Source organism: Dendropsophus ebraccatus, chromosome 13 (assembly GCF_027789765.1).
Source record: "Dendropsophus ebraccatus isolate aDenEbr1 chromosome 13, aDenEbr1.pat, whole genome shotgun sequence".
NCBI lineage: Eukaryota > Metazoa > Chordata > Amphibia > Anura > Hylidae > Dendropsophus > Dendropsophus ebraccatus.
Window position 1 is genome coordinate 10,245,112 of NC_091466.1, and position 15,762 is coordinate 10,260,873.

The following is a 15,762-nucleotide window of genomic DNA, read 5'->3' on the forward strand; positions in this document are numbered from 1 at the left end:
GTGTGAGTGCAGGCAGATTATAGCAGGAATGGAGAAGATGGGAAACACAAGGACTGACAGAGATTGCAGGCAGCATGGAGAATGAGCAGGGCAGATGTGGGCACATACATGCAGCGCTCTCTATCTGGGGAGAGAGGGGTTACAGCTATTGAGAGATTACCTCCACAGTCATGTCCCTTGATGTGAGCCCCAGCCTGAGGTGGATCTGCTATGATTTGGAAGGTGAGGGAGACTTCCTGGGTCAGAGTACAGGGCTGTAGACCCCGCTATGCAGACCATGCCCCTCCCCCACTCCACCTCCCACCCAGTACAGGGAGCTCTTACACCAAAGCAATGCTCTTACACCAAGTCACAATTTTGAAAAACTGTGAGCTCTTCTTGCAAAACGCTCTCAATCCAAATTACTCTTAAACCGAGGTACCACTGTACCTATCTCTGCTTGTGGTTAGTGCTGACAGGTCCACATTATCCTTCTCTCTTAAAGTTCTTGTAAGATTTAGGGGGAAAAAAACAGATGCCCCCTTCCCCACACACACACACACACACATTTCATCTTCTGTGGCACAAGGACCACCCCTCTCAGCCATCCGGTGATCTCACTGGTGCCCCCTCTAAGATACGTGGGAAAGGTACTGACTTCCAGCACACAATGTGAATGATGTCCTATCATAAGCTGGAGCTCGGCTGGCCTGGCATCTCTCGTACCTATAGGAATATAACCAGCCATACATTTCCAGGGCCGTGAACATAAAGTATTACGGCAAAACAAAAATATGAAAATATTTTTGAATATATAATTTGTGAAACAAATGAAAAATCACAGATGAGTTACTTCTTTCACTTTATTGATTTTGTCATTTTTCTCTACAATTTTCCATCCAGTATTCAGTAATCCGTCCGTCATCCATTACAGAGGTCCGGCGTGTGACCCCTCAGGTTTCTCCGGCTTTGTTTGGAGTCAGAGATGATTCTGTGGTAAAAGAACGGCTGGAAACATAGGGGGAGATTTATCAAACATGGTGTAAAGTGAGACTGGCTCAGTTGCCCCTAGCAACCAATCAGATTCCATCTTACATTTTCCAAAGAGTCTGTGAGGAATGAAAGGAGGAATCTGATTGGTTGCTAGGGGCGACTGAGCCAGTTTCACTTTACACCATGTTTGATTAATCTCCCCATAAAGCGTACAATAGTGTTACTAAAATAATTCCACACACATCATCATTGTCTGTGCTCATCTCCCCTCATGTAATCTCTTTTTTGCTAGATCGGCGCTTGATTATTGAGCCTATTACACAGCGTATCTACTGTGCATCAAGGGTTGTTCAGATGTATATAACTTTAGCCATGTCTGTGCAGTCTACTGACAGGAGCCGCCATGGTAGCTTCTACACCCGTCTCTGCACCGAGGCCGCTTAGCCAATGGCCGCGGCCTCTCAGCCAATCACTGACCGAGGCCACTCTGCTCAGCCAATCACTGACCGAGGCCGCTCAGCTAATCGCTGACCAAGGCCGCTCAGCCAATCGCTGACCGTGGCTGCTCAGCCAATCACTAACTGAGGCTGCTTAGCCAATCACTAACCGAGGCCCCTTAGCCAATCACTAACCGAGGCCCCTTAGCCAATCACTAACTGAGGACGCTCAGCCAATCACTGACCGAGGCCGCTCAGCCAATTATTGACGGGGGCTGCTCAGCCAATCACTGACCGAGGCGGCTCAGCCAATCACTTACTTAGGCCGCTCAGCCAATCACTGACAGCTGTTTGCCTGAATCAGCCTGATTGGGCAGACAATTGCCCCGTGGAATAGGGTCCTTCCTCTGCTGCCATCTCACCGCACTGCGCCCAGCTTCCCCCTTACCCCCGCCCCCCCCCGCCCCCCTCCCCTGTAGATTGTAAGCCTCGCGGACTAGTCCTCCCTCCCTATGTAGCATGGGGTCTGTTCTTGATTAAGTATGACTTGTATGTTACCCCAGTATCATCTGCAATGGAGGACACTTTATAATACGTCCACAGCCTGATAGATTAGTGGCAGTCAGTCAGGGATGGCAGTAACATCCTCCATATATTATAGCACCTGCACAATGTGGCGGCATCTTTACCTTTGTCCGATTTCACGTTTCCTCCACCTTGCTGGAAGATGTCGAACAACTTTGTCTTGTGGTAATCTTTAAAGCCGTCCCTACGTGCCCCAGGAATGTATGTCTAGGAGCAAAGAACAAGAGGCGGGGGAACATAGTAAGATTAGATGGTAAAATATACGTGCCCATTCCCAGGCTATACTGTATATACAACGGTTAAATAGATAAAATGAATGATGAATAAACAATAGGAATGTGGTTTTATAACATTTATTTTATAAATGAAAAAATAAAATTAAAACAGTGGGGAAAAAAAATATTTATTTATTTAATTTATTTTATCAATTACACAAGATAGAATCCCACCAGGACGCCAACACAGTATCCCATCGCTGCAGACCCGGCAAGTAACCCGCCTCACTCCCCCGTGGTATCACTAGTCTGTAATGGACCTCACCCACTGGACTTTCTACTTGCAAAAAATAACCGCACGAGCGCGAAACGGCTGTAGCCACACCTGTCAGTGTCCATGACCCACTCATCATGGAATAAAGTACGAAGACTGAGTGAGTGTCACCTTTCTCTACGTGAAATCATTTATTTTCTTTTTTTCCCATTTTTAATTTTTATTTGTTAATTTATTTATCACTGTTATCCAAAACCATATTCCCATTGGTTTTTTTTTTATACAGTTTATACAGTTTGGAAATCGTCAGCCGATGGCCGTGCACCACTATGACATGTAGCGATGCGCGGTCGGCGCCCGACAATTATAGGTCCAAACCTATATCAATAATCAGCCGATGATCGTTGTCATTGGCTGATCATGGGGTTTATTACACGGGGCGATAATCAGCCTGATTTGGCCAATTATCGTTCCGTGTAATAGGCCCCTTATTCTCTCTTGTTGATTATTTTATACAGCTAGACTTTTCTGTGACAGGAATCACCCTCTAAGTAAAGCAGTCTTATCCTATATACCTGATCTCTTTGGGACTGGATGACTTCAGGATAAACTCTTTGAGGTGACAGAAAGTTTCATGAGTCAATGAATTGAAGCTCAGGTCCACATGAGTGAGGCGGGGGTTACTAACCAGGGGTTCCAGTACCGGAGCGTACTCATCTCTAAGATCAACGCTGCAGAGACTGATAACAAAGGATAAAGGAACAAAAAGAGTAAGACATCAGTCACAGGAGCGCCCCCTACTGTCCCTGTCAGTCATAGCCCAAGATAGCCTTATAGCCCAGACATGTGATTCTCCTCCTGTATATTAGAGGGATGATATACAGGTATACAGATCTATCACTACAATCCTCCTCCTATCTATAGTATGTGTTGTACTCACTGTAATTCCTCTATCCTGCAGTCTGGACTGGACACAGAGTCCACCAAGTCACTGAGGTGCGGACCAGTAAGAAAGTTACTGGAGAGGTAAAGTTTCCTCAAGGAGCGATTATTCCTTATCCCAGATGCCAGCGGGATGCAGGACGTGTCTGTCAATCCAGCATGTTCCAAACTTAATAAATGAAGAAGAGAATCAGCAGACTACTATCTGATGCATATTGTGACCATCGCAGACACTGTGACTGTGATAGGCATTAGAGGTGGTGGCATGCCCTAACCCATCATTAAAGGAGAAGTCCGACCCTGGCTAAGATCTGAAAGGCGTCAGGGGCAGGGGTGAACATACCAACCAATCCTTACCTACCTCTCCCTGTGCCCGCGATGACCTGCTTTGTAACCGGCCCCGGGACCCCAGCTGGAAGGCATTTTCCTCTGAGTTGTAAGGACGTCACGACTTGGGGGAAAATTCCCATCCCGACTAATGGACTGACCGCTCAGGAAATCAATGACTACAGTGGCGTCCTGTCCCAGTCACTGATCAACTGAGCAGCCAGTCCATCAGCCGGGTCGTGATGTCGGCTTTGGTGGAGATCCTGGAGCCCATCGGCCATCTAGCAATGGCGAGGCACGGGGAGAGATGATTTGTGATAGATTAATATGTCCCCCCCCATGTGGTGTGCCACTATTTAGTGCATTAGGCACCTATAATAAAGTTCTAACTCTAGGTTAAGTGGTGATGCTATTTAGTTAAGGTAGTATGCTATACTTTTACCACTAGATGTCAGTATTTTTTATATGTATGCTTTTATGTGTTGCACTGCTAAAGTTAGCAATGGGTTAATGTTATTGTTGCACCATGTGTCCTGTGCTAGCCAATGGGAGATGCTCTTTATTCCTCTGTCTATCCTTGCTCTTCTCACACACACCACCCAGTAGGAGGAGTTAGTTAGCTCCGTGGGACAAGTTAGTGTAGTTCAGTCTAAGACACGTGTATGCAGATGCAGCAAGAGACAACCAGGTCTTTCAGTATTTCTGCTATATCTACTATGGAGTGCTAAACACTACACAGGGAGAAGAGTCTAGGAACATCCTAGCCCACACCGTGAACCAGTCTAAAAAATGCAGGGCAGTATCCTGATACAAAAGAGGAACTAGCCTGGATAGGACAAAGCGACCAAGAAGGTCTATGTATCCTATCTCGCAGTGCAGGTAACTAGGACATCCCCGGGAGCTTAGCTTCACCCAGGTAACCAGGACTGGGGCTTGTATCACCCTAGGAGGACGAGTCACTCGACAATGTAGGGCAAAAGGGCACAAGACCAAAGTCTATACACGGGTACAAGTAACTTAGGGTAGGTTTACACTATGGAATCTGCTCGGATAAGTTCCGACTGATTCCATGGCCGGGCCGATTCCGCATTCCACCAAAAGAATAGACAGTTCAATTCTTTCGGCGGAACTCGGAATCGGCCCGGATAGCCACGCCACAGTGAACAGTACAAGCCACGGAATCTGCCGAAACTTATTCGGGCGAATTCCGTAGTGTGACTCTATGGTGTATCACCACCTGTACCTTAGCACCTCCGGACAGCCGTCCTTTAATGTCTCCGGACTCTTTAAGCGAAAGAAATCCCCGAAGTCTTGGTCATCAATCCATAATCTTTTATTATTCAGGGTGCTGGTACAAACAATGCTCACAAGGCTGTTTCATTCACCCAGCGTCCACCTGTTGTCTTGCGCAAGACAACAGGTGGACGCTGGGTGAATGAAACAGCCTTGTGAGCATTTTTTGTACCAGCACCCTGAATAATAAAAGATTATGGATTGATGACCAAGACTTCGGGGATTTCTTTCGCTTAAAGAGTCCGGAGACATTAAAGGACGGCTGTCCGGAGGTGCTAAGGTACAGGTGGTGATACACCATATTGTTTTTCTCACTATTATTTCTGAGATGTTGAATATGTGGGACGGAGTGGAGTCCCGGAAGTGAGAATTTATTGGAAACGTATATAGTGCGGTTTTGCTGTTTTTTATACGGTGTAGTGTGACTCTACCCTTAAGTATTCTCTCAAGTTCCGGCAGAGTACATGACTACATTGGGTTGGGACTCCCTTGACAAACTCTTCTTCTCTACAATACTCTGCTTCTAACTCTTCAAGCACCGCTACAACTACCTCTACTCCTTCAAGCATCGCCACAGCACAAAAGAGTTCAAGCACTAAAGTCCGTGTAAAGATTTATCGTAGGGATGGTACGAATCGAGTTCGGTTCGGGTTCGTAGGAACCCGAACCCTCTGTAATGATTCCCGCTGTCTGCCCACTCCGTGGAGAGGGCGGATACAGCGGGAGGACCGCCTGGAAAACTGGGATACAGCCATAGGCTGTATCCCAGTTTTCCAGGTCGTCCTCCCGCTGTATCCGCCCGCTCCACGGAGCGGGCAGACAGCGGAATTCTGCTGCCGAGCGTTCGGGTTCATACGAACCCGAACCTCGGTAGGTTCGGACCATCCCTAATTTATCTATTTGCTACAAAAGTGTATTGTACTACTAAGAGACTGTACATTAAAGCTGTTATATTATCACTGGGACTCAGTCATCTTTTCCTCTGCACCAGCACCTATACACACTAGCCGCACACCTTCGGTCATTTTTCCCCTTTCTGTAGGTGGCGGTACCAATAGTCCGGGTGGGTCAATTGCCACTCAGGACTACCGTGACCAGAGCCCAAGGGACCCACTACAGCCCGGCAGGTTGCTGACCACTTGGGGAACGATCTCATAGGTCTTTACTCACCCACATTGTGTAGGACCAGCTTTAGTTAGTGAAATGTACCAAGTGTGAACAGTGCATCAAACCTGTAATCTCCTGCTCATATCCTGGGCAGTATATCTATATGAAAGATCGTCTGGAATCCCATCCTGTGGCTTCCATCATATACCACAGGGCGAGGTATGTGTTATACTCACTGTAACTCCTCTATTCTGCAGTCCGGACTGGACAGAGCGTCCGTCAGGTGACTGAAGTGCGGACCGTACAGAGGGTTATGGGACAGGTGAAGTATCTTCAGGGAGCGGTTATTCCTTATTGCCGATGCCAGATACATACATGAAATATCAGTCAGTTCATTACAACCCAACCTGTAGAGAAGGAAGACGTCTGTCAGAGCCGATCTCTGAATACAGGAACATAAAAAATAGGAATAATAAATCCTCCCTCCCATGTGTTTTAAGGGGTTCTTCTCCTCTGACATGATAATAGCTAAATGGGAACACCACAAAATAGACAATGAAATAAAGAACTTACCACAGAGCCTGAATTCTGCTGTCAGGATGGATCAGTGCAGGACAGACAGACTGGATCCCATCATCTCCCATGTTGACGCCTATAAGTCTGTCAGCAATAAGAGAGATGGAAACCATTACACATAGTAAGAGGAGCAAAGTCTGTTGGGAGACGTCTCCTTTTATCATTAGATGTTTCATCCAATCCACATAATAGTAAACTAGACACCGATATAGACATAGGGCATCTACACTGTACAGCTGGGGGGCCCAGTGATGGAGCTGAACTCTGGGAACAGTCGTAGGATCTTACCTCCTATATGATGGAACATCTCACGTCATCTATAGACTCAACACCAAGAACACCGAGTCATGGAATTATGGAAATCACAGGATTGCCAGACATGTTAATAATAATCCTCTAATCTCAGGAGTAAGACTGGTCTGATATTCCCTGGTGGAGACCTCCTTATGGTGGCGACCTCTATATCGTGAAGAACCCTTTATTTTGGAGACCTCTATATGGTGAAGAACGCTTTATTTTGGAGACCTCTATATGGTGAAGAACCCTTTATGGTTAAGACCTCTTTTTGGTGGAGACCACTTTATGGTGCTTATTATCACTGACTTTCCTACTAATTATATATAGAACTATCACGTCTATAATGAACATATGTCACCTGACCGAGATGAAATCCCAATGTAAGTCTACAGGGCCGTCCATGCCTCATAGACCCAGAGCGGAGAGGGAAGCGTGCGGCAGCACAGTCATCTCTCGAATAATTTACTGATAAAAACTTAACATGCCCCCAGAACCTGTAAACTGTTTTTATTAGTCACTGACAGGCTTCAGGACCTCCATATGAAACATTGCTCCCTATATGCTATTGTGGCATAATATGAGGACATGTCTGCTGTTGATATACAGTCTATAATCTAACAATAGATAGGACACGTTTTGGTACAGTGGCAACTAACTTGTTGAGGAAAGCCACTGTGCCGAAACACATCCTAATAGGAAAATAGGATGATCCTATCTATTTTATGGAACTTGAATAAACCACATTAACTACATTGGCGAGTGCCGAGACTTCTCATATACACTGTCCCTGTACTACAGTCATGGTAGGGCCACGGGGGAGCAGCTTTGGTGCCATGGATCTATGAGTCTAAAGATCTTGGAGATGGATCCCCACAAAGAGCAGAAGACTGAATATACTGACTTAGGTACTAAAAGGAGAAGGGGAAAAGTGAATACGATGATTTACCTGATGTCTTTGAGGTTGTGCAGATGTGCGGTGAATTGCCTCAAGTAGTCAGGGTGAATTGTACAGGTTAGATCCAGCTCCTCAATCTCTTTACACGAACCAAGGATAAAGGACAACGCGGTGCAGTCCAGACATGTGAGGAAGACAGAGGACAGCATCAATCTGCAGCAGGATCCCAGAGCTTCCTTCACTAAGTCTTTATTCTGAGTTTCGTAGAGATAGTAAAACACGGTGAGACATCTTCTCTTGTTGTACTCAGATCTGGCCAATTTCGGAGCCTTTTTATTGGCTCGCTGGATGAGCCATGTGGATACACACTCGACGGCACATGTCATGGAAGTGGAGGACAGGTCTCCCAAGTAAGGTGACAATATAGCCCTTGTGGATTGGTCAGAGAGACCGCAGAGGAAACACAGGAATAGTTCATCATGGCGATCCTTATAAGAATTGGCGCTCTCCAGTAATTTATTCAGTTTCTCCTCAGAATAGTTAATATAATGGACTAAAGCAGCTAAAAACTCTGGGAGGAGGAGGTGTAAGAAGGAGAAGGTGACATTCGGAGGACGACCAGTTTTTAACATAAAAAGTGGCAGAAGATCAGAGGTGACGTCAACTTCATATGTGTCCAGAACGTTCTCCTGGAAATCCTGGATATTATTGGCAAGTCCATAGTCGGCCATCCAGCCAAGGGATGTTAACAGTTTCCGGATGTGGCCCTTATCCTGCTTGTGACCGGACAGAATTTGGCCAACAAAACCGGCCATCAGCTGTGTCAGTGTTTTTGGCAATGATGGAAAGTTCTGATCAGTCATTGGTTGGTCCTTGCAATGCAGGGACAACACCTCACAGACTATGCGGCAGAACGTTGGGATATAGCAGAAACTGTATAGAGCCCCGTTGGTTTTCACATATCGCAGAACTTGGTCTGACAACGTCTTCTCTTTAAAATAATTTTGAAAGTACAATTCTTTATCTTTAGGACGGAATCCCATAATTTCCACTACGCGCATGGGAGCGCCGATGTCTGCCCGTGTGACTCTGGACGTCTTACTGGTCATGAGCACCGAGCACCCCTTCAGAAGAGACTGTCTCACCAAACTGACCACAATCACTCCAACACTTTCTACTTGGCTTATATTACTGCAGAGTCGACGAGACCTAAAATTCATTGGGTGGACACTCTCATCCAAGCCGTCAAATATAAGAAGGACTCTCTCTGGAGCCTGTAAGATCCCTGTAAGCTGGCTGTGGAGGTATGGGTAGACATGGAGGATCATGGTCTCCAAGCTGACCTTGTCCAATCTATTCAGTTCCCGGAATCTGAAGAAAAAGACATAGGAGAACCTTTGATAGATCTTCCCGCTCACCCAGTCACCAACCACTCTCTTTATCAGGGTGGTCTTTCCCACTCCTGCTGCTCCGGTTATCAACACAAAATGTGGAATGCGCTTGATATGCTGCGACCATCGGAAGAGTCTATCGTAGGATATAAACTCATTAAAATTTTTAAGCAAATATCTGTCGTGTTTTACTCCACTTTCTAGAAGTTCATGTTGGGAACGTCTGCGAAGGTGATCGGCATAAAGAACCATCATATCCATGTAATGTTCACCATGGGGCATGTCATGCGTACTGGTGAATGTCCTGTTGTCGACTACATTCTGAACATATCCAAGAAGATGTCGCTTGTGATGTTCCTGGATTTCTGAATCACAAGCAGAATTTATTAATTTTTTTTTTTTACTAAGGTTTCTACATAAACAGAGAAGGGCATTCTTTACTGTAAGAGCAGCAAGACCAGGAAACTATTAGAGTCATCTATCAAATTAAAGGGAGACGCTGGAGAAAAAAAAAATGTTTTGAAACCAACTTGTGTCAGAAAGTTTTACAGATTTGTAAATGACATCTATTAAATATTCACATATTGTGAATGTTCTAATCCTGTCTTATCTATATACCAGTGTCGCTGTAAACCTGTATGTGATAAGGAGGAGACTGATGGAAATTTATCTCTACGGAAAAGAAAGTATCAGTGTAATAGGAATAGTGACCAAAATGAAAACTTTAGTAGGATTATTTTCTAATATATCTTTGACATAAAAACTCAATTTAAGGGAACCAGCTCCCAGGGACGCTGCACTGATCTTGTAGACGGGTCGCCTAACATGTCGGGGGTTGCTCACTCCGTAGCCTTATGTCTTGGTAAACGCTGTTTAATCTGGTGTGCTGTATAGGCTGCAGCGACGTTAATTAACAGTGTGGCGGCGGTGGGAGGGGGGTTAAACAACATTTTACTGGAACATAAAGCTACAGCACAAGCAACCCCCGACATGGTGGTAGGATTGTCTACAAGATGAGCGCAGCGTCCCTGAGAGCAAATGTGACGATTGGTTCCCGTTATACAATAGGAGATTTTCTAATGACACATTTCCTTAAAGGGAAACTGTGCCAAACCGGGCTTTAAGTATACCGGACAGCCTTAGCTCTGCTACATCCCCATATTTATTACCTTTTAACTCTGCAGGTAAAGGAGGTCCATGTTTATCCTGTTGGATTTGCTGTAGAGTGACACCTAAATAGAAACAGATAACTATATAAATCTATATACATATATACAGGGCTCTCTGCCACCTTTCTTCATACAATCCCCATCTGACCCCATCATGGCTGCTTCATCCAATAGTTCCGGTGCTGTTGTCTTACAGGTGCTGTACTGGCAGTGGGGACCCATGTGAGGGGACTGACCAACACTGAAGGGGGGCATCACTTTTATGTCACATATATACTAAGCATAGTCCTCCCCAGACTAGATCCAGTCAGGCCTCCTGAGACAGTAGAGGACGATGTGTTGTCTCAGGAGAGGAGATGGAGACAATACCACACTGAGAATAAAAGGACTACACAACTTCTTGTTGGATATTTCAGGTAGAGCCCACTGAAGCTGCTGCCATTATAGTAAGTTATATATCCTGAGGTGTTCGTATATTCAGAAACTATTCCTGATCCCGGAGTTCCCCTTTAATGTGTATTCAGTTATAGACGTACCTGAATTTTCCAGCTCTTGTACTAGACATGACAAGTTATTACATGGGTGGTAGATATACATATCTACATAGAGACATTCCCAAAACGCTATGATGGCTTCTCGGCCTCGCTCCACAATATCTTGTACCATCTTCTCAGAGAAAGCGAATGAGTCCAGATCCTTTCTCATCTGCTTATACTTCTAGAAGACAAGGATTAGACAGTCACAGTCTGGATTATGGCCGTCACATATACAGCGCAGTCCTTCCTCACCTCTGCCGACCCCTCTCAGAACCAAACCCATTCTACAATGGACCCGCAGGACATTGTGGCCTCTGAACAGATAAAAAACGTCCGTATTCTCCGAAAGCAGGTGGTAAATAATGAGAATCAGACGTATTTTAACCTCAAAATTAGAGCCGTATTTCTCCTTTATTTTGCGGTGTGGGAACGTAGTCTTACAGAAAATGGTGACACAGTAGATAAAGACAATAGATGATGTTCATAGCTCAGCCTTCCCCTCCCTATGAAATAACTTCTTCATAGGTCACAGAGCATCCCCAGACACCTTTCCCTTTCATCTCAATTGTTGTCCATTGCGGTTTGTTGTAAAGCATAAAGCATCTCTTGCTTAGGTGACAGGGTTTCAGTATCTGACAAAAAAAGACTAGATGATACATTCTCTTAAGTAGAAATGAGTTTATAGAGAAGGTGTAGGGGCCGACCTGTGGCCAAGCTATATAGTCCTGATAGCAGGACTAGTCTACACTGGATCTTCTTTCTACCCTTGTAGACCAGGAATAGATGCTGGAGGAACATCTGTATGTGTGATGTAATTACATATCTAATCTCATAGCAAATAATATAAGATTACAGTATAAATACAATAGATCCAACCATAGGGGGAGGTTGTGATGGAAATTCTAGAATGTATAGACACCATGCTATTAGCAGACAATGGGTAGGAGGCTTCAAGACAGTCACAATATCTTTCCCTCCAATGAGTAGGATGGAAAATGGCGACCAAAGCTTCTTATACAGATGAGGGACCTGTATAGCATGGACTAATACCAGGAGTGGGGAGCATACAGCACCTTACACCCCACTTACTGCTTTGCCCCCCCACCTGTAAGGAGTGCTGTATACCCATCCTACCTCTACTTCTAGAACATTCCGAGATGCCAATTCTTTTAGGAAGATCTTCGTTTCCAGAGACTGTACGATATAGAGGAAGTCATGTGTGAGATATTCATAGATACTTCTCAGATCCTGCAGATCACATGTAGACAACACTTGGTGCAACGTCTCCCTTCCTGGTACAGAGAATAACCAGAAGACAGGGGATGTTAGTTGTCAATGTAAAATCCTTTTCTCAATGTATTTAGGATAGGGCACTATGTGTATAGGCTCCTGCCATAAAGCGATGGACAGAAAGTGCTGCGATCCTCCTACTGAGCCTGTACCCCAGCACCAGGATATGATACTCTCAGGATATTCTTGGCCCCACTTGTAGTTGGTGCAGAATAAAGCTAATAAAATCTTACTATACGTCACCCATTTCTGGCCGCCCTTCGGTTTCTCAGGAGACCCGGTGACCACCAATATAATGTGCTGAATTCCACAGCGTCTACTGAGTCCATTCTTATGTAAGTAATACTTCTCCTCACTCCTGGCACGTATAGTGACCAATGGCCGCACAATGCTGCCGATATTGTGAGTGCCTGGGAAATGAATGGCCAGGAGGGCAGAGAAGTATTACTTTTCCTCCTTCCGGATGACCCCTTTAAGGCTAGATTCATAGCCGCTATTCAGATGCAGTCTCTGGTACAGATGTCCAAGTTCCCTGATCAATCCTAGGAGTGGATCCTATATAAGTATATAAAGGAGTACATAATGCCCCAATGGTTGTGGAGCCACTATGCTACCCACCTGGTTTGACTTAAAGGGGTAGTTCACCCACAAAAATTTCTTTGAAATCAACTGGTGCCAGAAATTTGTAATTTACTTCTATTAAAAAATCTCCAGTCTTCCAGTACTTATCAGCTGCTGTATGTCCTGTGTATTCTCTCCACTCTGACACACTCTGCTGCCACCTCTGTCCATGTCAGAAACTGTCCAGAGCAGCAGCAAATCCCCATAGAAAACCTCTCCTGCTCTCCAGGCTGGTAAAAATAGAACTTCCTGCAGGACATGCAGCAGCTGATAAGTACTGAAAGACTGGAGATTTTGTAACAGAAGTAAAATGCAAATTTCCGGCACTTTCTGGAACCAGTTGATTTGAAAGAAAAATTTCTTTGGTAAATTACCCCTTTAAGGCCAAATTCAGGTTAGAGCAAATGTACCATCAGGTACATATGTTTTAACATGACTCACGGATCGGATCGGAAGCCGGTGCTATGGTCCTTTTTATGAACTGCACCCAGTTTCCTGTGTATGGCGCCATTCTATCCACAGGTACACGCCGTTCTATACGGCGCCCATCTATACATGGGTCATGTTAAAGCCAATGTACCTGATGGTACATTCGGTTTAAAGTCTAAAGCATAGGGAAGCAGTGAGGTGGAGATAATGCGGCATCTTACAGCCAGTGCTGTGTCAGCCTCGCCGGACAACATGTTCTGCTATGTGTATAATGGCTGGACGTTGTACTCACTCTCCTCTCCGTATCTTGCAGGAAACTGTCCCATTGTTTCTTCTCCTAAAATGAAAGGACAGCAGAGAGTTTAGTGTTCAGTTCTCCACATACAGTATAGAAGGTAAAGGGGCTACAGGTGACAGTAGGGGCACACTGCGTTTTACAGCCACAAACCACCAGGGTGTGCTGCTGCATCACCCCATATACAAGTGACTGTGGTTACAGTATGACCCTGATCCTGGAACTGTTCCCAGCAGGTTATATCTCCCTTTGCTCCTCCTATAACACCACACCTGCAGGTTACACTGCCAATTCAGGGTGACAGGTGCCCTTTATACACACTGGCATATCATATATATATATATATATATATATATATATGGATAAGGAGCAACCATGAACTGACATTCAGTCAGTCGGCTTTTTTAGACACTGTTCCTATAGATTAAAGGTGACTGTACCTGATAGTTGTATAGTCAGTAAGATACAAGGCGGCGTGTGGTGACGTTCCCGGCAGAAGACTGGAACTAGGAAGAAGAGGAGAAGGAGGAGGAGGAGGAGCGGATTCTGACTGGACTGTAGAAGGTTTCACTTTCCGTGTAACTCTTTACATCCCAGGCTCGGTACACAACTTACACCGCTCCACTGTATGGAATAAATATAGTAAATACATGGGAAGAATTGAGAATAGCATTTTGCTTTTATTATTACAGATAACAACGGACAAACATTCACTAAAGATGACCGAGGTTAAAGGGAAAACCATCATTTTCGCGACATCTCACCTGAAGAGTTGCGTTTGAAGTATTACATGTGTCACAAAGGAGACAGTGGCAGAACTACGGCTACGGCTGCTGCGGGGCCCACCACATCAGAGGGACTGGTGGCCTCATCCTGTAATGGACCGGGCCCCCTGAGCAGACACTTGAGTGGTCCTCCTGGGTGCTGCACATGCCCTGCCGAATGTCGGATACATTCACTGCGAGCGCTCAATGCAGGACTGTGACTGACAATCACAATCAGAGCATTCTGCTTCCGGTCACAAGAGCCCCCCCCCTCCCTCAGCGCTTCGGCACAGGAGTGAGGTGAAGGGAAAATTAGATATCGTACTTCTGAGGTCACCATGAGGGTCGGGTGTCTGCTTAAAGATGGCATTTTTAGTCATGGAAAAGTTGACTACGGACTTGATTCTTGGCACTGTTATTACCGCCATTCTTGCTCATACAGACTCATACTGATCACTTGGTTACATAATGTCCGACACAAGTCATTCTTAATTTTTTAAAATTTTTACTTCATGTTTGGCGTTCACTCCACGGTGTCACTCCTAAAGCAGCCGAGAAGACATCTGATGTATCTACAGGAGAGAAGAGCAGAGTGAGGGGCAGTATGGTCTATACTGGGGGCAGGATGGGGGAGTAGGGTCTATACTAAGGGGCAAGGCTCTGGTGATGGGGGGGAATATGAGTATTTACCTCGATGATCGTCCAGCTGATCAGCTCTTGTTGGGGAAAGATAAGAAATTATTATTAAAAAAGTCCAGTTTAGGGCAACAATAGGGGTAATCCTAGTGCCCACCCCTGGCGTTATAGCTATATTATCCTTGCCACCACTAGGGGGCACTCACTGCTGTAGTAATCCCTGTGCAGTGAGCTCCCTCTTGTGGCAGCAGCATCAGGTAAATTATCACTCACTTGTTCCTCTTCCTCCTCAGACACTTAGAGATTATCCAGGATCCCTGTCTGCGCCTAAAGAAAACAGCAAATAGATAGAATCAGCCTCATGTGATGATCCCAGGATGAGTCTATAGAGGTCTATACATTGAGAGGAGACTCACTGATTCCTTGGATGAGGGCGGCTTTTCTTGCTCTATATTGTGGCCTGGGTCCCTGGTCCGACTTTCATGGTATTTCCTGTGTATGTGTCACGGCGGCGTCCCGTGCTCCGGACCGCCGCCGCGACCTCTCCATGCAGCTGCCGGGGTCCATGTACAGGGACCCGGCGCTGCTACTAGTTCGGCACCGGGGGGCGCTTTACCTTGCCCCGCTCCCGTGACCCGCTGTGCCGGCCGGAGCGCGCGTCCCCGCCTCCTAGGGCGCGCGCGCGCGCCGGCTGTCTCAGATTTAAAGGGC

General features: G+C 45.7%; 1 protein-coding gene across 1 annotated transcript; it reads right to left on the reverse strand.

Moving 5' to 3' along the window:
* Positions 1-684: 684 nt before the first annotated feature.
* Positions 685-15,378, reverse strand: LOC138770888 (NACHT, LRR and PYD domains-containing protein 3-like). Its single transcript, XM_069950178.1, has 14 exons — positions 14,416-15,378; positions 14,092-14,275; positions 13,649-13,693; positions 12,151-12,308; positions 11,017-11,197; positions 10,481-10,543; positions 7,972-9,676; positions 6,726-6,812; positions 6,389-6,559; positions 3,424-3,594; positions 3,059-3,223; positions 2,099-2,201; positions 842-987; positions 685-705 (listed from the first exon to the last, which is right to left on the reverse strand). The coding sequence occupies exons 3-12, from the start codon at positions 13,680-13,682 to the stop codon at positions 2,111-2,113; spliced, it is 2,826 nt and encodes a 941-aa protein (XP_069806279.1). The 5' UTR covers positions 13,683-13,693; positions 14,092-14,275; positions 14,416-15,378; the 3' UTR covers positions 685-705; positions 842-987; positions 2,099-2,110.
* Between the last annotated feature and the right edge of the window lie 384 nt (positions 15,379-15,762).